Consider the following 21869-nt stretch of genomic DNA (forward strand, 5'->3'; position numbering starts at 1 on the left):
CACCTTCAAAATAATTAAAGAGTGGCAAATGATTTAATAATGTGTAGGTTCGACGTAAAGAGTCGTAGGAACGAAATATTTAATTTCATACTCTATGTTAATTGGTTCCCACGCCTGTTTGTTCTCATACTTTAATTTTAATATGAAGCGTCACACGCAGGGATCCACGTTTTCTGGTAATTCAGTTAAACGGCACTTAGTTCTGTTAAAAAGCCTGCAATAAATACATCAATACATAATTCATTTTCTACTAAATAAATAACTGGTGGTTAGACGCCTGTTTAATCCGCTTTAACCCGGTGTATTTACACGTTTACGCCAATTTAGAATCATTTAACGGAATTGTATTTTCAGGAATTTTCAATGATGATTGTCTTACTTCTGTTTAAATGACAATTAGTCATTAATATTTAATTATTGCTTGAAATTTGTTTAAATTAATTCTGCGTTTCAGCACATTTTCACTTTAATTTCTGGACGTGCATTAAGAAGGAGAATACTGAGAAGTTTCACTTCAGTTGTGAAAGATAAAATCATTCATTTCCAGCCATTCACTTCAGAAACGATAAAGACAAAGTCACAGAACTTGGTTTGTTGCTGTGCATTAATTTGCACCAGTTCCCTGAATGATGCCTAAGGCCATTTATTTTTGTAGTAGTTTAATTAAATTATTATATTTTATTCGTATTTTTCGGTTTTGTTCACAGCGAATCCCGTGTGGCTGCATTCAAATCGTTACGTTATGTGTTAAATTCACATTTTTAACCACGTATCCATGTTCTCAAGAGTAGCTCAGAGAACAATCTGACAAAACATCATGTCAAATCTTACAAGTCTCTCGACTTAGAAATTTGTAGTACTTTAAATTCAGCCCTTTCATTTCATCCCGCCTCTCTTCATCTGGGTCTTGAACAAAAACATCAGCGGGTTGAACGAGTCACTCCTCGGACCGCTATACAGACTCCTACAGGGAACAACTACACTTTAACTACACTTTAACTACACTTAAACTACACTGGTCTATACTCAGAAGAATGACGAGCACGTCCTCGCTCTCGAAGTCTAAGCAGGTCTTCTGAGAAACGCTGCTTTTTTCGTTTTCGTCACTTCTGAGAGAAAGAGAGTGAGATAGAGAGATATCAGGTGAGTGTGTAGAGGCGAGAGAGAGAGAGAGAGAGAGAGATAGAGATAGAGATAGAGAGAGATATCAGGTGAGTGTGTAGAGGCGAGAGAGAGAGAGAGATAGAGAGAGATATCAGGTGAGCGTGTAGAGGCGAGAGAGAGAGAGAGAGATAGAGATAGAGAGAGATATCAGGTGAGTGTGTAGAGGCGAGAGAGAGAGAGAGAGAGAGATAGAGAGAGATATCAGGTGAGTGAGTAGAGGCGAGTGCAGCTCTGTGTTCGGTGAGTATTTAACTCTGTTACTTTTCCACTCCCATCAAACTCTCCCTGGATTAGAGATGTACGTGGCAGTGTAACTTGATTTTGACGTTGGTTGAGTATAAAAATATACTGTAGACTAAAGCCTGGTGTGAGTATATGTGGTGTTATGGTATGGAGTAGTTCTGTGATGCTGCGTGTGTGTTGAAGTGAAGGAAGTCATGTTGAAGTCTAAAGCTGTGTAGTGTATGTGTCTATGGAAGCTGTAGTGTCTGGGAGCTGAAGCCTGTTCATGTTTTCTGTTTAAAACTGATCATGGGAAAACACTGACTAGTTTTAAATAAGTATACTTTTCTTCACAGAACTTCTCAGAAGCATGGGGGAAGGCAGTTTACCGGGTAAATGAAACTAACATTATCGTCGTCGTTGTTGTTGTTGCTGTTTGTGCTTCTGGTTAATTGATCTTTTGCTAATTTGAGTTTAAAAGTGAAATAAGTAATCCTCTGTAGAGAATGCACTTCTACTCATGTAATGCACATTTATTGTTAATTTACTGACTTAAACAGGAGATGTGTCCTGTCCTAAATAGCTCAATTAACATTAAATTTTTTTTTAATTTAATTTACCATTTGCTTTAACTCAAGATTATAAACAGACGTTTGCAGACAATTTGAAGAAACTTGCCATTTTCCTCTTTGTTTCCTGAATAATGTGTTGTGTATATTTTAGCAGAAATATTTCTTCCCTGCTGGCGATGTGTTAGCTTAAATACCATTAGCATATTAATCATTTATTAATTGTTGTTTCTAAATCTTATATTGTGTTCAAAGTTTTGGAAGTCCTCGTCATAAGAATTACAGCTTTCTAGGTCAATGGGAACTGATAAAGTGATAGTGAAATATTGTAAATTACCAGAAGATAATAATAATAATAATAATAATAAAATTATACATACTATGTAATAATTTACATAGTTTAATACTTAGTAAGCTAGTCTTATGAAAAGCAATATATGATTTTTGTATTTGTTCTTGCCTTATGAGGTTACTTTATGTAGAATTCATTAGTAAATATCATAATTACTGTCGCTTTAAACACCCTTTCTAAAATTGTATTTGAGTGTGGTTGTAGACCACCCCTCATTAGTAAATTAGCAGATTTTATCTGAACACATTGACCTGTATTTAAAGACAGAAGGCGTAGTTTTTAAATATTAATAGTATTAATGGTATGTTTTTCTGTATCTATATGTATCTACAGTGTGTGTGGACCCTGCTCCTCAGGCTGTAATTGTGTGTGTAGGCTGTGCTCGTCCCATTCGGGAACGATACCTGCTGCGAGTTCACGGCGGTGTGTGGCACGAGCGCTGCACCCGCTGCTGTGAGTGTGGAGAGCGTCTGGAGAAGAGCTGCTTCAGCAGAGACAACAAACTGTACTGCAGGACAGATTATCAGAGGTAGGACACAGACATAGTAAATTCTACAGCAGGACAGACTATCAGAGGTATTAGTCAGAGACAATATAGTATGCTGCAAGACAGACAACCAGAGGTAGGATCTAGAGAATACAAGCTACTCTACTGCAGAAGAGACTAATAAAGGTAGGACACAAATACAAATTTAGTGCAGAAAAATTACTGGACATAGGACACGGAGGGAATAAACTGTACTAGAAACAACCAGAGGCAGGACACAGTGACAGTAAACTCAGTGGCCAGCAACTGTTCCTCAAGTCACTGAGAATGTCATCACATACACTCCATTTACAACTCTATAGACAGAGACATTACTCTGTAATAATCCACTTATGGTGCTTTTCCACTGCATGGTACCCACTCTACTTGCTCCTACATGCTTTTTGGTACGTGATACCTCCCATTAACACAGTATGCAATCTCTCTGTAGCTTGGAGATTTTATAAAACGGCTAGAATGTGCTGGAGGTCTGCATCTCATGGTGTTTGAAAAGCCTCTCTGGCCAATCAGTGCTCTGCAGGGTTTATATGATAAATACCAACTCAGCTCAATTGGAACCACAAGTGAGCAGGGACAAAAAGAACGTACCCTGCTCCAGGTTCCAGATTTGGTTAATGGAAAAACAGTTCGGAACCAAGTTGTGTTGGTACCATGCAGTGGAACAGCACCATTAGTATAAAGATGAAGATAATTATCAGTAAACCGGGTACTGGCCTACAGAGATATAGAACAAGTAATGCTATCAGATGACATTTTTTCACTTAGACGGAAGGCCCATTGTACGTCAGTATATAACTGGTACGGCAGCTTGTGATTGCAGTGGCAATCACATATCAGTTCTAAGTTCTTGTCCTGACTTTTCTTAACTTTTTTTGTTTGTGCGTTATTTTTTAGAAACGAAAAGTGTCAAAAGTTTTCCTTTTGGGAATGTGTTCTGCATATGTCTACTAGAACTTGGGCATCCTTTTGTGTGTGTGTGTGTGTGTGTGTTGGTGGGTGGGCAGGGGGGTTTAAGGGAACTTGGCACTGAGTTACTGGAAGACAAGGTGACTGCAGGAGGAAGGGTCGCGCTGGGCCAAGGAATGTGTGGAAGCTTTCAAATGTGCACACACACACACACACACACCACACACACACACAGAGAGAGAGAGAGAGATAGAGAGAGAGAGAGAGAGAGAGAGAGCCAGACAAGGACAGCAATACTGACACATTGTCAAGATGTGTTAAATTAGCAGGACCCATCGATGTGGCAACTGCAAGCTGGGGACAGCATATGGCCGTGTCGTCACAGTGTGCCGACCCCCTACTGACCCCCCCAAAAACACCATCTACTCACTTTCTCCCACACAAACTCATATACACATTATACACAGTCCCACCTCCGAACACAAACCAAGGGTAGAATCGGAAGAAGCTGAACGACAACAGGTCTAAATATTCAATTTAATTACTTACAGGTCATTTTGGAGCATTTCTGTTGGTCTATTCATATCTGCTGTGTTCAAATGATGTTCATTCATTCATTCATGATCTGTAACCGCTTATCCAGTTCAGGGCCGCGGCATGTTTAAATGATGTTTCTCTTTGGACAGAGAAGATACTGTATGTCAGGCACCATGAGCTTAATTTCCCGAACATATATTTTTCTCCAGAAATGCTAATGCACTTGAATGCCTGTTTCACCAGCAGGTGCATCTTAAATTTCAATTCACTCATTAGAATTTTTTAAGAATTATCAAATTTTGAGGTGTACACAGTTGGTGTAACCTCTGAAGGAAAGCATTGTTAACATTTGGATACTGTGGAGCAGCTGCACATGTTCACTGTGCCCAAAGTCACGCTTAGGCCGTACAGATATAAAAAGACCCCCTAGCCCTGGACTGTGGAGTAAACTCTCTGGAGTGATGAAGCACCAATATCTTTGAGGTTATGACAATATTCCATAATTTTGGAATATTGAAGCTTAGTGAAGCAAATGTAATATTCACAACCTAGAGGTCAGCTGAGCAGCTGTCCACAAACCTTTGGACATGTGGCATTTTTCTGTTTAGAAGTAAAGAATGATTCTGAAAGACAGCATGTCCTCTGTGGAAAACATGCCAGAATGGAGATGTGTGTGGAAAAGTCTCTTCTAACCAAGCTGTCTTCACACACACACACGTGCAGCCCATCAGCTGAAGTGATAATGATAGAAAAATGACCACTGTGCCCTTAATAAGTGGTCTGCAGCAGGCTGTGAAGTTGATAGAGGTCTTTAGGAGAAATGGGGAGTGGACCATATGCTCAGGGTTTTGAAGGGCCTTGAGGAGGGGGGAGTGTGTGTGTGTGTGTGTGTGTGTGTGTGTACTGAAGCATCTGGATTGGCTTGTGTGTGGTGGGGTCTCTGTGCTTTTCAGGGGTGCTGCCCATTCAGCCGTGAGCTTATTTGACGTGACCAATTAGCCACATACCCAGAGCCTGGCAGCACTACCCACTAACCCAGCACTTAAAAACCAGGCTCTGTCCACCAGGACCCCTGCCTATCTGACCAGCAAGAAACTGACCAGGTCGGGAATTAGAGTCACTTTAAGTGGGTCAGCATATTGCCCTTTCAGAGCTGCAGAGATCTTTGTGTATGTGCTGTACATCAGTAATGTGACAGTGTTATGCACTAATACTATTAGATCATGATGATAGAGCATATTGAATCTACCTTATAGAAATGAAATGACATGTTATAGAGCAGGGGTAGCCAACCCCCAGTTTGTGAGCTGCATGCAGCTTTTTTCTTGTACTTGTTCGTGTCAGGAATCACGAGGCGGACTGACGGAGGCGGACGCACTTGCTAAAACACAATGACTTTAATATAACAAAACAAACAAACAAAACAAACACAAACGGACTCGAGGGCAAATACGAAGTGAGGAAACAACAAGGCTAGGAATTTAAACAAAACGACTTGACTTAGAGAGGGAAAGAAACAACACGACATGACTATGAACGAGAAAGAAGCAACACGACAGGACTAAGCAAGAGAAAGACACAAAATGACACGACTTGGACTTGAAAATTAGCAAAACAACACAACATGACTTTGGAAACAAAACGAAACGACATGACCAGGAAAGAGTAAGACATAAAACGACATGACTTTGACTTGGAACCTGATAAAAACAAATGACTGATCACAGGAAGTGACACACGGGAACTTAAATACTACATACAAACGAGACACACCTGAGACAGATAACAAGGACAGCGGACAAGGAGGCGGAACAAAGGCGGGACATGGGCGGAGACAAGGACAACAACAGACAGAGCCATGTTCAGAGAGAGCACATGGCGAGGATGACAGGACATGGCAGGCATGACAGGACGAGGGCGTGACAGTTCGGCTGCTGGGCCTGTGTATATTTAGGCCATTTCTGATTTGTAAACAGATAACAGCAAGGAAATAAAGGATAAATACTCTGTTTATGGTTTGTGTCAGAGTGACCCGATCTGTGTTCTCTTTCACCTTTTCCCACTGCTCTCTCTGTTCTGTTTCTCAGCAAGACAGCCCTAGAACCACATTCCAAAATCATTTTACACATTGCAAAAATAAGCTTCAGCAGTACCTGCCGCTGTGTCTCAGGATTCAGGGGAAGAAGAATTGTTTTCCTTAAGGAGAATGAGGAGGTTGTGGTTTAAAATGAAATGTGATTTTATTCCTCGACATGAAATACTCATTTTAATTTTCAGAGTCTGGTTTCAAAACAGAGCAGTGTCTGTGTGCACAGTGAGAGCAGCTGACTCCAAAAGATTAGACTTTTTGAGCATCTGGAATTGACACTCATATAGTCGACTCAGTCTCGGTTTGTGATTGGCATAAGACGTTGCGGTTGCTGTAGTATGGTTGTTGAGCGTGTGCATATTTGTGTAAATACATAAACTTAGCATAAAAAGTAAGGAAATTTGTGTTTGGTAGATTTTTTCTTTGTTGTAACAATGCCTCTTGGCAATAAATGTTATACCTTTGGAAAGCCTGTTTATTTCCCTTTTAAATGGTGCCACATTTGTAAGGAACATGCATTTGTGGTATGAGCTGAGTATGTGGGTTGCGCCCATGAAAAATTTGCCAAATCCTCTCTGCCAATGCCAAACAGCTTATTCTGCCTTATTCTCCATTTGTTGTTTGGTGAACTGGATGATTGAAGTTTGAAGAAACAAGACATATTGGCAATTTAACAATTTATTCATTTAACAAACAGGAGCCTGAGTATCGTGTGGAAGAACTGTGAAGAAGATGTGGTGCAACTCACATACTCAGCGCTACTGCTCATCACTCAAGTGCGTGTTCCTTACAAATGTGGTACCATTTATTAGGGAAATCAACAGGCTTTCCTATGGTATAGGATTTATTGCCAAGAAGCATTGTTACAACAAAGAAATATTCTATCAAACCCAAATTTCCTTACTTTTTGTTCTAAGTTTAATTTGTGACTCCTGGTAGTATTGTGTGTGGGTTTCTTTGCTGGCTCTTTGTGTCTGATAGGTCAGCCCCCCGTTGTAGAGTATATTTACATGAGTTTAAGGTCACCATACTCAATGCCAAGTGTTATAGAGGGGTATAATCCTCCTTTCCTGCAACTTCTATCACAAAAACACTGTCAGGTTCATAGGTGTACAACTGTATGGTGTATTGTATCCAATGAAACTTCCAGCCATTGAAAAGACTTCTTTTTAAAGAACATTCTATTACACACCGAATTGTGTTCTCCACTGTCACTTCTTCTAAACCTGCTCTCAGAGTTTACTGGAGTTTATGTATCTTTAATGAGTTGCTGCTGCACATAGAGCATGTGCATTAAGTCCTCTGAGGTCCCTGAGTTCTTCTCTCAAGTCAGCGTTTGAATTTTGATGCTGTTGTATTACTGCACACACGAGGATGCTGCGGATTAACAAGCTCATATGTACAGTTTGATTGAATGTTTGTAGACTCTGTCTCGAAATCAAAGGGAATAATAAGGAATATGTACCCATTTATTATTATTTTTTTTATTGCACTGATAGCCTTGATTGATCTGGGAAGGCTTTACCCTTCACAGCCAGTTCACCAGTGTTAAATCAAACAAAAAAACAAAAATGCTGTGTAGATGCAGGAACACTGCGGTTAGGCTTTATTAGCATTCAGTCACAACTATGATTAGTGTGCTAATGGGTGATTTGTTGGGTGATTAAATCTGAATCGCATATATTACTGAAACATTGTTCCAAAGAATATGCTCTATCACTCCAGAAAACACAGTTCAACTGCTCAGAACCCAATGCTGATGGGCTTTATGCCCCTCTAGCAAATGCCTGGCTCTGGCTGACACATGGGTATATTTGGCTCAGTTGCAGCTGCTTATGAGCTTCCTCTTCTATTTATTTTCTCCAAATTTGGTCAGTCAAAGCATGTTTGCTGTCCTCTGTTAACTTCTTCTAGATCAGCCAGATCTGCAGTTTGCATATCATATGTTTTTTTATCAGCGTGTTTAGGCTTATTAATTATGATTTGGTAATGGGGAAAAACAGAGATAAGGGTTCAGGTCACTAATGGTTTTCCTTCAGACTCAGTGTGACTATGCTTCACTTTACCCATGGAGCTCTGCTCTCATTCCAGTAATCTCCACAGATGCACTAAAATATTAATAAACTTTCCTCTTGAGGTGGATTTTACATTGCGGAGCATTGTTAGCGTGACAATATACAGATCCGGTGATATTGTTAGTAAAGGATCAATACAAACATATGGTTCAGCAATGCAGCCTCTTACTCATTCTGTTGAATGGACAGGTCAGAGACAGTCTGTAAAAACGTTGTTTAGGACTGATACCTCCACTCAATCCCCCTCTGAACCCTGCTTAAACCTTGCTTAGTTTCCTTGGCGACCCCACAGCAACACTAATAGGTCTCAACAATGCAAGGCTCTGAGATGTTTCAGTTCATGCTCATCAGCAGAGGAATTTCTGTGAGTGTGTGTCTGATTTTGTGTGTGTGTGCATACATGCACTAGGATACATAATGCATACCAGGTAAATACTTTTTTTTTTACTTTACACATTTTTAACATAATTTACTAAGAATGATGAAAGCTTTAAGTGCTCTTTGTGAACTGTGGAACTTTGTGAACTGTGCGCACAGTTCTGCCAGTCTACCAGCTTTATGTCTACAGTAGTCCCAATAGTTTTGGAAATATTTTAACTTGTACTTGACAGTTTTGGCTGTTTAAATGTATTTAATGAAGGGATGTCTGGACATTGAAGAAACTAATGCGTTAGATTTATTGGATTCAGTCGCCCTGTGAAGGACTGGCGCCCCCTCCAGGGTGTGTTCCTGCCTTGCGCCCAGTGATTCCGGGTAGGCTCCAGATCCACCGCGAACATTATGATGGCTTTTTATACATGATTTATGACATTGATGCAGAAAGATTTCATTCACTGAATAAAAATGTATGCTTTAAAAGATCTAAAACACTCCTTTTCTCATTAAATGAAGCATTCTTATTAGTTAATGTCAGTTAGATGGAAAGAAGCTGCAGGACAGCGAAAATAACTAAATACATTAAACATTTTTATTTTATTATGCAAAGACATAAAAGACATTGGTAATACCAATGATTAAATGTAAGATTGCCATGATCTACACATTTGATCGTGTAAATTAAATGAAAAAAAAAGGCTTAAAAAATAATGCAAACAAAAATAAAGACTACTGGATGGATATAAACGATTTTCGCATTAAAGGCATGCTTCCCTGAAAATCATGTCAGATATAACTACTCAGTCAAGCTAATGTGGCCTTTACACAAAATGTTTGTACTTGGCTTGAGTCTCTGGAGAAAAACTAAAGAAACAAACTTTTGTTTGTCTTAAAATTAAAACCTTTATAAACCTATATATGCATTTCTGTAGGTTGTTGTGAAAAGCTTATTCAGGTGTTGTGTAGCCGTATGAACCAACACCTACAGCAAATTCTCATCAAAATCTTTGGCTTTCGAAAGTCAAACACTAAAATTGAAACATCATACATTTCTCTCCAAGAATGGTGTGAGCTGTTGCTCTCGCTAGGCTTAGTTATTCTACTCCCCCATCACCTTTCGTCCCATACTCAAACCCAACACAAACACACACACACATACACACTCCTGCTGAGCGTGGAAATCTCAGCCTTCGGTCAGACAGACAGAAAATGCGGCGGCTGCCAGGGCTGCACAATGCAGGCACGGCTCGAAGCCAGTTCGGCTATTGTCTGGCTTTTGGTTAAGTCCAGTGAAGATCACTCCCTGGTGCTGCCTCTCTCTCCGGGAGACCTGCTATACGCTGTGTGAGCTGGAGCCACGGCCTGCAGAGCGCTTTTCTCCAGTGCTCCCCAGGACACCTGCGAGGGCCCCGCCGCTGGTTGCTAGGAGCTAGACACATTTTGGTGTGGCTGTGTGTGTGTGTGTATACGCCTGCCAGGGGACCAAAATTTGTGCACATTCAGCATCACAGGGGATTTATTCTATGTGGCTCCCTTAATGCAAATCATTACATTTTAAGGTGACAACATTATTTAGAGATGTATGTAACTGTATGATGTATGAAACTCAATGACATTTACAGAATTGTTATAAGGTTATGCAGTAAACTTAAGGGGAATAGTAAAGGAACTACACTGTAAAAAACATTCCGTAAAATTTACTGTAAAAAAAACGGCAGCTGTGGTTCCCAAAATTTCACCATAAAATATATGACATTACAGTATTATTTTTGGCAATCGTAAACTTTACATTCAAGAACTGTTCTGTTACAGTAATTTTCTGTTAAAAAACAGAAGTACACCGTAAAAACCCCATAGTACATACATAAAAAATCAAAAAAACATGCTTTTGTTATAAAATTAACACTTAAATAGTGTGACAAATGAGAGGATGGAGACTGAGATATAGCCCAAATGCATATATAGCCATACAGCATCCTATATTCAGCCCTTAAAAGGAGATATTGCCGAAAGGAGCAAAGGAATGTGTAGTGTCTGGGTGCCAAACTCCAGCACTTGGAACACAGGCTGATGGTGAACTGTCCTGACCAAAACACATCCTGTCACAACATCAAAAAGTCTCAAAACTTTTTAAAAAATCACAGAAAATATGGAGCAGCAAGGCATGCTGGGATCTCCCTAATGAGTCTCAGCTCTTCCCAGTCATTGGACACTTGTACCGTCCCCAAATGGTTTGTGCATTTAACAGTGAAATAATGTATTTTTTACAGTATAGAGATGTAAAAATGAGTGTTTTGTCTTATAAAAGTATTTAAGGTATTTCACTTTTACAGAAAGTGTTTTCAACTTTTTTAGAGTTTACAGTCATTTACTGTGATGGTTTTACAGTTTTTCACTGATATTTTTCACACTGTATGTATCTCTCTCTCTCTCACTCTCTCTCTCTCTCTCTCTCCCTCACTCTGTTACTCTAACTGTATACAGGTTGTTTTTGGTGCACTGTAGGGCTTGTGCGGAGGTGATTTCTCCAGCTGAGCTGGTGATGAGGGCTGGTGCCTCAGTGTTTCACTTGCATTGTTTCTGCTGCTCTGTGTGCTGCTGCCGGCTGCAGACGGGAGAGCGTTGTGTGCTGCTGGGAGACACTCTGCTCTGTACCAGAGACTACCATCTCTCAATGGGCAGTTCCAGCACATCTGATTCAGGTACACACATGACACTTGTTCAGCCTTCTTTCTTGGTATAAAATGAATAAATAATTTGATTAGCTACCATGTATTATGGCTCTTTTGATAGAGTCCAGGCTGAGACACTCCCTAAAACTTCAGCATGAGTGGGAGTGACTGAACGTCACTTGGTGGAGCAGATGAAGTGAATTAAAACCTCTTTTCCATATATGGATTTTATAGATATATTTAAGCAAAAATAAAATGGTAATGAATAATGTGTATTGGAAAATTGTCCCATGCAATAGACAGATACAAAGTGACACTTCCACTTTCCTCACAGTCAGCCTCTAAGCACTACTTTACATCCCTAATATAAGCCTATAGTATACATGATAGTCCTGGTGTATTTTTACATTATTTTACATGATCATTTACAGGTAGGAGTGAGGATGAGGATGATGAAGATGAAGACAGCAGTTTGAAAACAGCAGAGGAGAGAAACTCAGCTGGAGATGGGGAGCTAAAGAGGCCTAAACGACCACGCACCATCCTCACAACCCAACAAAGACGAGCCTTCAAAGCCTCATTTGAGGTCTCCTCCAAGCCCTGCAGAAAAGTAGGTGTTCAGTTGTTATTTGTAACAAATATATTGTTATAATAATCATATGTTGTTAATGAATTAAAAGTCATTAATAAGCCGTTATAACACATAGACAGAAAGGACAACAGTGGTCTGTTGTTTGCCAAAGAGTGAACCCACATCCATCTACAGATAAACCTCAGATCTTGCCGAATACTGACTTCACTGTGTCCATTGGTCGACATTAACCCTTCAGCTCCAGCACGTATTTGTTAATACGTTTAACCATTTAACTACCAGATTTTATAAATCATCACTGATAATGTGGTGTGTACATTAACATGTGAAATGATTAAACTTACATTCTTAGGTCTCAGTTTATTTTTTAATTCAATTCAAAATGTGAAACTCATTATATAGATTCATTACAAACAGAGTGATCTATTTCAAGCGTTTATTTCTTTTAATGTTGATGATTATGGCTTATAGCCAATGAAAACCATTATCTCAGAAAATTAGAATAATCAACACAAAGCACTTGCAAAGGTTTCCTAAGCCTTTAAAATGGTCTCTTAGTCTGGTTCAGTAGGCTACACAATCATGGGGAAGACTACTGACTTGACAGATGTCCAGAAGGCAGTCATTGACACACTCCTGCTGTATCCAAGCATATTAATGGAAAGTTGTGTAGAAGGAAAAAGTGTGGTAGAAAAATCTACAGGTACACAAGCTACAGGGATAACCGCAGCCTTAAAAGTATTGTCAAGAAAAGACCATTCAAAGATTTGGGGGTGATTCACAAGAAGGGGACTGCTGCTGGAGTCAGTGCTTCAAAAGCCACCACACAGACGTATCCAGGACATGGGCTACAATTGTCGCATTCCTTGTGTCAAGCCACTAATGACCCAGATACAATGCCAGAAGCGTCTCACCTGGGCCGACGAGAAAAAGGACTGGACTGTTGCTCAGTGATCCAAAGTCTTGTTTTCAGATGAAAGTAAATTTTGCATTTTATTTGGAAATGAAGGTCCCAGAGTCTGCAGGAAGAGTGGAGAGGCACACAATCCAAGCTGCTTGAGTCTAGAGTGGAGTATTCACAATCAGTGATGGTCTGGGGAGCCATGTCATCTGCTGGTGTTGGTCTACTGTGTTATATCAAGACCAAAGTAAGTCGTCTCCCCAGAAATTTTTAGGGCACTTCGTGCTTCCCTCTCCTGACAAGCTTTATGAAGATGTGGATTTCGTTTTCCAGCAGGACTTAGCACCTGTCCACTTTGCCAAAAGTACCAATACTTGGTTTAATAACAGTATCACTGTGATTAGCCAATAAAGTCACCTGATCAAAAGAGAATCTATGGTATCGTCAAGATGCACCAGACCCAACAATGCAGACGAGGTGAAGGCTGCAAAGAAACCAGGGCTTCCATAACACATAAGCAGGGCCACAGGCTGATTGCCTCCATGCACTGATGCAGTACTTAATGCAAAAGGAACCCTGACCAAGTATCCAGGTATTGAGTGCATATACTGTACATACTTTTCAGTACGCCTACATTTCTGTACTAAAAAGTTATTTTTAAAATTGGTTGTGTATAATATTCTAATTTTCTGAGAAACTGAAGTTTCACTTTTTGAATGGAATTACTGAAATAAATTAACTTCTTGATGATATATATATGTATACTGCAACTCTGAAATGGAAAAGCTGAACGGATGACGCCCTCCATAATTATTGGCACCCCTAGTTAAAATGTGTTAAAAGCCTTAAAATTAATTAATTTTTTATTGCAGAAGCATGATCTCACTCTGAAAAAAAAATTGAAAAATGTTATAAACAAACAACTGTGACAAACAAGCCTGGAAGAGGACCCAAGTGTATCTTGCCACCACGCACAGCAAGAAGGATGGTAAGGGAAGTAAAAAGCTCACTTTAAGAGAATTGAGAAGTGGTAGCATCTTGGCCAACAAGCTGTTTGGGAGGCATGCACGGAGAAAGCCTTTTCTGAGTTATACTCATAAACATAAACAAGTGGAGTTTGCCAAGTGGTCCTGGGATTTTAACTGGGACCATGTGCTTTGGTCAGATGAGACCAAGATAGAGCTTTATGGCAATAAACACTCTGGCATAACAACAAGGATGAGTACGCAGAAAAACACCTCATGCCCACTGTTAAGTATGGGGCAGGATCAGTGATGCTGTGGGCCTGTTCCTGAGAACGAGAAGGACCCGAGAACCTTGTAAGGACACATGAGATCATGAACTCTTTGAAATTTTTAGGACATATTGAATTAGAATCTGGTGGCCTCTGCCCGAAAGCTGCAGATGGCTTGTCACTGGGTCTTTCAGCAAGATAATGACCCTAAATATGTGGCTAAATCTACTCAAAAATTCACAAGGCACAAAATCAAGGTCCTCTCATGGCCAGCCAGACCTCAGCCTAATAGAAAACCTGTGGGGTGAGCTAAAGAGGAGAGTGCATAGGAGAAGACCCAGGATTCTGGACAATTTAGAGAGGTTGTGCAAAGAGGAATGGTCAAAGATCCGTCTTTCTGTATTCTGTATAAGGGTTATAGGAGAAGATTAAGTGATGTCTTGTTAGCAAAAGGAGGTTGTACAAAGTACTAACACCAGGGGCGCCAATAATTGTGGCACACATGATTTCATTCAAAAGATTTATTTCTTAATGTGTGTTTTTTCCCACCAAATAAAGGCACTTGAATTAAAGCTTAGATTTTTCTCTTTCTTTGCATTGTTGTTCTATGTTATGCTTAAAAAAAAATAATTTATTAGAAGCCAAAGAACTTCTTACACTTAACTAGGGGTGCCAATAATTATGGAGGGTGCTGTATATATGTATGTATGATCTAATGCTAATGCTAATATAGTCAATGAATTGCAATGATTATAGAATGCCAGTATATATGGCAATTGGAAATTACACATTTGTTTACAAGAGTGGATTATAGTAAGTATATTTTTGCGCAAAAAAGAAAGAAAGAAAGAAAGAAAGAAAAAAAGAAAGAAAGAAAGAAAAGAAGAACTAATGGTAGGGGCTTGTCGTGTACAGCTTCTCCAATCACAGCCCTGTATTTATCTCTGTTGATCTGATACTCCATCCAGGGTCAGTACATCAGTTAACCTACATGACCCACAGACCATGAAGGTCATGCTCTCTGTCTGTCTCTCTCTCTCTCTCTCTCTCTCTCTCTCTCTCTCTCTCTCTCTCTCTCTCTCTCTCTCTCTCTCTCTCTCTCTCTCTCTCTCTCTCTCTATGTCATTGTAAGGTAAGGGAGACGTTGGCAGCAGAGACTGGTTTGAGTGTACGAGTCGTTCAGGTCTGGTTCCAGAACCAAAGAGCCAAGGTAACGTGATGCCTTTTATACACACACACACACACACACACACACACACACACACTTTGAAAAGGACGTTTAACTTTAATTTTTTTCTGCCATGGACCAGCTTGCCAATAAGGAAGTACACTGTGTTTTCAGTCCATGTAGGAAACTGATGACATATTGCTTAAAGATCCCCTTAGATTACAGCTGTATTTCCTTACACACTCAGTGTGTTGCCCTCCAAACTGAAATCAGATTTCCTGACTATGAATACTTACATAACAAGCATGTAGATATTGTACTGTGGAAACTTAAGTCACCCCAGTTTATTAATTTTCTGTCCAAATTATTTTGGTTGTTTCGTACAAGTTCTGGCATGGTGGCGCAGCAGGTAGTATCACAGTCACACAGCTCCAGGGACCTGGAGGTTGTGGGTTCAAATCCCGCTCCAGATGACTGTCTGTGAGGAGTTTGGTGTGTTCTCCCAGTGTCTGCATGGGTTTCCTCCGGGTGACTGTCTATGAGGAGCGTGGTGTGTTCTCCCTGTGTTTGTGTGGGTTTCCTTTGGGTGCTCCGGTTTCATCCCACGGTCCAAAAACACATGTTTGCAGGTGGATTGGTGACTCAAAAGTGTCCATATTTGTGACTGTGTGAGCATAAGCATTTACAGAAAATGAATGAATGAGTACATGTTCTATTTTTCAGATATTTCTGAGATTAGCATATTCATTCATTCATTATCTGTAATCGCTTACCAAATTCAGGTTCACGGTGGGTCCGGAGCCTACCCGGAATCTCTGGGCGCAAGGCAGGAACACACCCTCGAGAGGGCGCCAGTCCTTCACTGGGCGACACTCACACCTACAGACACTTTTGAGTCACCTACCAACGTGTGTTTTTGGACCAACACAGACACAAGGAAAACACACTAAACTCCTCACAGACAGTCACCTGGAGCGGGACTTGAACCCACAACCTCCAGGTCCCTGGAACTGTGTGATTGCAACACTACCTGCTGCGCCACCGTGCCTCCCTCATTAGCATAATGTAAATGTAAAATAATCTATCATAATCTAAAGATAAGATAAAGATATGGATTAAGGATGGCAAAAGGCCGAAGGAAATTTTGTGAAAAATAGGAATTTCCAAAAGCTTATTGAATATTGAGAGAATAGGACTCTAAAAAAAGACAACCAAAACAGTCCCCATCTGAAAATCATTTTATGCTTTGAATGAAGGAAGAAAAAAAAGTTCCACACTTGCTTGAGATATTGAAAAAATTATCAGAAGGCTTTGGTAATTGGACATCTTTATGGACTATACAGTATAAAATTGTAATTGGTTTTACTTGGATTGTGAAGAAAATGCAACCAGCTTCTAATGTCTGAACTATGTTTGCTACTTTTTTGAAAACCTGAAACCTAAAAGTGATTTTAATGTGGGTAAACACACCAATGCCCTGGAAAAATTGAAATGAAAATCAGTGTTTTGCATGGCTCAGCCACTCTGATATCAGATATCAATCAGATTGAGATGTTATGTGAATGATCACTAGAAAATTTCACCAAATTGTCAACTAAATAACCGATCACATCAATGTGAGTCTACTGGTGGCTATAACATAAGTGCCGTATTTTTTTGTGGTATGAACTGTAGATGAAGAAACTGGCCAGACGAAAGCAGCAGCAGCAGCAGTGTCAGTCTCCACAGGAGCAGAGGGACCCCCAAACACTTCCCACTGGTACAAACCCACTCACAATCACTGTCAATTAATACACTACAGTCTTCCACTCTCACCCATGTGAGAAACACAAAGTCAGAAACAGTGTGCTTACAAAACACTGCTTAAACCCTGTTAAAATGTTTCCTTTCTTTGTCATTTTGAAAGTAATGTTTTGTTTCCATATAAGGTTCATTTAAATATACAGGTAATGTTAATGTAAACAATGTTAATGATTTTTTTTAAAGATTCATGTGAATATAGAACAGTTCTAACACTTTGGAGATATTTTGCATACAAATGTACATACACTTACCCACCAAAACATTAAAGTAACTTGTTTCTCATTGTCTATAACATCAGCTCCCCTGACCATATAAGTGCACTTAATTGTTCTACAATTACCGATTCATCGGTTGCTCTGCATACACTGAAACACCCCTTTCACCATGTTCTTCAGTAGTCAGGACCCCAACAGGACCACCACAGGGCAGGTATAATATGGGTGATGGATCACAGTCAGTGCTGCAGTTACACTGACATACTGGAGACATATTACAATTGGATCAGATACAGCAGTGCTGCTGGAGTTTTTAAACCCCTTAGTGTCACTGCTGGGCTGAGAATAGTCCATCCAAAAATGTCCAGCAAACAGCATCCTGTGTCCACTGATTAAAGACTAGAGGACAACCAATACAAAGTATGCAGCAGCAGATGAGCTACTGTCTCTGACTACATCTAAGATGGACTGATGAGATAGGTGTGTCTAACAGAGTGAACTGCTGTGTCAGATCCACTCTTACAATGCAACACACACTAGAACACTACCATGTCAATGTCACTGCAGCACTGAGAATTATCCACCACCCAAATCAAACCTGCTCTATGGGGGTCCTTTGCAGAGCAAGGTGGACTACAGTTTGTAATTCTAAAACTACTAAGTGCTCTTATGGTCAGTGAAGCTAATAAAATGGACAATGAATGCAGAAACAAGGAGGTAATTTTAATATTATTACTGATCAGTGTATATAAATTATCTCAGCGTATCGATATGCTGTTTCCTACAGGCATGGTATTTTCAGTATCTCCTGATCCAAAAGTGGTTTAAACAGTTTAAAGATTTACTGACATCTTGATAAATATTCTGATTAGAGTCAGGTACGGTTCCAAAGTGAGAATGGAATAATTTAAGTACATTTAGTGTACCCAAATTTCGAACAGGATATGTGACTAAGTTGAATTGTTTTGTTTTATTTTTTCTCACAGCGCCCTCATGTGGACTTCCAGTAGAAATGAATGGCCTGGACTTATACGTGTCTGTAACACAGCAACAGCAGCAGAGTGTATCTCTTGAAGCTCACAGTTTTAAACTGGACCCTTTCCGTCAAGGCCTAACTCCTCCTCAGATGCCTGGAGACCATATGAACCCATATGGTACTACACACACATTCGCTTCTACTAAAAATATTTACCCACACAATTAGCAAAGGCTAGTTCACTTAGCATTTTCTTTTATAACCCTTGTATCTCTCTCTTTAGGCTGTGAGGCATTCTTCAGTGACATGGACAGCGACCCTGTCTGTCACCTAAGAGAGGGCCTGTTGTCTGAAGAGACTTCTTTCCTCACACCAATTGACCGGCTGTACTCCATGCATGACTCTTACTTTGCTTCCTGAGTGTGTGTTGGTGGTGGTGGTGTGTGTGTGTTTTTTCTGCATGGTCATAGAATCTGGGATTAATGACAAATTATGATGACAATGTATTTGCTCTTGATTCTGTGCATTTCTATTTATTAGTGTGTGTTGTCTGTCATATGTTTGAGTCACTGGATTCAACTTAAATAAATGACTGATAAATGAAAGCAAACCCCATTATGTTCAACAGTAAGAACCACAAAATTATATGTAAACCCATTTCTTTGATTAATTTATTGTCTTTAACTATTATTTAACTATTATTTCATTATTATTTAATTATTTAAATTCCTATGTTTTCACTGAAAATCTTGACTGTATTTTGTAAATATAAACATATTTAGAAGTTAGGGTCTGCAACACACTTTGGGAAAGAGGCAAAATAACAGTGAATATTTTATACAATATGTATATATTTCGACCTAAAGCTAAACACTATTTGCCAGCCTTCATGAGATAATTGTCAAACAGCTTTTAGTTATGATATATAATACTGTGGAAAAAATGAAGGAAACCTCACTCTGTAGGTTAAGGCTGGTGGCCAATGGTGAATGAGCATGACCTTCAAACACCCAAGACAGCACTGACTGAAAAATCATCATGCTACAGTGATAAAAATACATAAATGTGTGCTTTATAACCTTTAAAACTGTTGTCAACACAGTTGTCCTGTGTCAGGAAATACAAACTGAAAATCTATTGCAGAAGGAGAGAGCCACACATCAATTACATGGAAAAAAAAGAGTTTTCAGGGCCCAAGTTAATCTCATGTTCTGATTGACAGTGAAGATGTGCATTTGTCACACAGGTGTCCACAGTTCAGTTTGTTTTTGGGAAAAATTGACTTTTGAGTTCTTTGTGCCAAAGATGAAATGGACCATTAAGAGTGTTGTCAAAAAAGTGCAAAGGCCTCCATGTCTTTTGATATGTGGGTACATTTCATGGGTGTGGAGGCAGCTTGAGTAAGCTTGAGACTGGAGGGTCATCGGTTCAGTTCCTAGGCCTGGCAGAAACAAATTAATGCACAGCTGAGTTGCCCTTCAGCAAGGCACCTATCCTCCAAACTGCTACCCAGGTGCTAAGGTTGTTGGCAGTCCACTGCTCCTGTTGTGTGAAGGGCTGGGGAATTAGTCACAAATTAATCAAAATTGCCTATAGGGCTATCGATGGTTTTTTTTAATTATTAATTCTCTTTATTTTTTTTTTTTTTTTGTTAACTCTGTTAATATGCCTCCCCCACTTTATGTTCATTAAGACCATCCACCATGCATATAGTCATGTGATTCCGCCTCATCTGCCACAAGGAAGTAACGTAGAAGAGATCCTAAACACATAGCACTGGTCAGAATGCCCAGCTCAGTGTCCCATCCCAAGTACGAGTTTAAAGGTCAGCGTTGAGAGACAATTCAGTTCAATAATTGATGCCGGTATTGTGCTCCTCGGATTCATGTGCTTGTTCACTCATGTTTTTCCTCTTGCTTTTTACCCTCAGACTGGTAGGGACCACCCAGTGGGCCAGGAGTTTCTCTGATGGAATGTGATCATGCTGGGGTTGGGGTGCACTATGAGGCTATGGACGGATGGGTGGGTTTAGTACAGAGCGATGTCAGGAGAAAATGTTCGGCATGCCATTCAGATATGATCCGTGGGGCCTTCTTGCCCCAGCAGTGAACCCTCGCTCTCTACGGATCGGGCCAGCTCATGTTTCTTGAAGCTGAAATCAGAGCTGGAGATGCAAGAGCCGTAAGTCGATGGTCAGGAACAATCTAACTGTCTGTCACCGGGCTCTAGTCCTGCCAACTGAGGGTATATGAGGAAAACAAAGAGCTAAGAGCAACAGTCTTGCTGGCGTTACACTTTTTTTTCCAGAATCAATTTAGTTTTAAAGAGTTCATATTGTGGATAATGGGACTGTTCTTGTTTTATTTTTAAACAAAAGTGCTTAATGTTTTAATTCAATCCAAATTATGTGGTTTATATAGGAGACCAAGCTGTGAAGAAAAGCAGTCTATGGATACAATTAAACATGCATAAAGAGTAGATCAATTTAGGCTCATGTTCAAAATGACTACTCAAAATGGTTCTGGAGGCAAGGTGGCCTTTAAGGCAGAACGAATGTAATCAGCCAGCAGATAGATATGAGCATGATAGGTTAACACACATTGGTCAGAGTTATTCAAATACCACACTATAATCCAGTTAAGCTCCACCTAGACCTCCATGTTTGCTTGCTCTGGGTGTATGTTGCAAAAATTCTAGTATTTTCTTTTGTTTGAATGGAGGATAATGTAACTGTCTTTGAGGAAGTTGCAGAATGGTATAATCCTCTGCTGCCTTGGAGGCAGATTCTGAAGAAGTACTTTACTGCACATTTGTGTTATGATTCCTGCCTCAAAAGAAGCTAAAGAATGACATACAATAATGCTATGCTTCCTCAGAGGAAGCAGATTAGGAAGCAGGAAGCGCTTATCCAGTTCAGGGTCGCGGCAGGTCCAGAGTCTACCTGGAATCACTGGACACAGGGCGGGAATATACCCTGGAGGGGGCGCCAGTCCTTCACAGTGCAGGAAACAGAACATTATTATATAATATTCTGTAGCTTCTTCAGAGGCAGCAGTCATTATTCAAATGTGCAGTAAAGTACTGTTATCCTGTATTCAGGAGTTAACGTATTGGTTACAAGCTAACTTTCTGTTTGTAGGTAACAAGTTAGCTGTTTCTGCCCATTCAGATTGTTCCCTCATTATTTATGATATCCCTGTCTACCCATCAAGTTCTGTACAAAATCACAGTGTACTGTTTGATCCTACCCTCAGCTTTGCCCCACATTCTTTATTCTACAGTTTACCTTCTATTAGAGTCTGCCCACATTCAAGACGCCACAGCCAGAGTCTTAGCACATCTGCCCATGTCACACCCGTCCTCTTCACTGCTTCCATTTTCAAAACACATAAAATATAAAATCCAGCTCTTGACATTCAGAGCCTTACATGGCCTTGCTCCCTGCTATCTGTCCTCTCTTCTATATCCCTAT

General features: G+C 40.0%; 1 protein-coding gene across 1 annotated transcript; it reads left to right on the forward strand.

The window, feature by feature from the left end:
• The first annotated feature begins 1374 nt into the window (after positions 1 to 1374).
• On the forward strand, positions 1375 to 18909 carry lmx1a (LIM homeobox transcription factor 1, alpha). Its single transcript, XM_066676302.1, has 9 exons — positions 1375 to 1404; positions 1743 to 1778; positions 2641 to 2836; positions 11321 to 11538; positions 11940 to 12118; positions 15368 to 15445; positions 17078 to 17162; positions 18408 to 18575; positions 18681 to 18909. Exons 2-9 carry the CDS (start codon positions 1757 to 1759, stop codon positions 18815 to 18817), a joined length of 1083 nt encoding a protein of 360 aa, XP_066532399.1. The 5' UTR covers positions 1375 to 1404; positions 1743 to 1756; the 3' UTR covers positions 18818 to 18909.
• The last annotated feature ends 2960 nt before the right edge of the window (positions 18910 to 21869 follow it).

This window comes from Hoplias malabaricus, chromosome 7 (genome assembly GCF_029633855.1).
Source record: "Hoplias malabaricus isolate fHopMal1 chromosome 7, fHopMal1.hap1, whole genome shotgun sequence".
Taxonomy (NCBI): domain Eukaryota; kingdom Metazoa; phylum Chordata; class Actinopteri; order Characiformes; family Erythrinidae; genus Hoplias; species Hoplias malabaricus.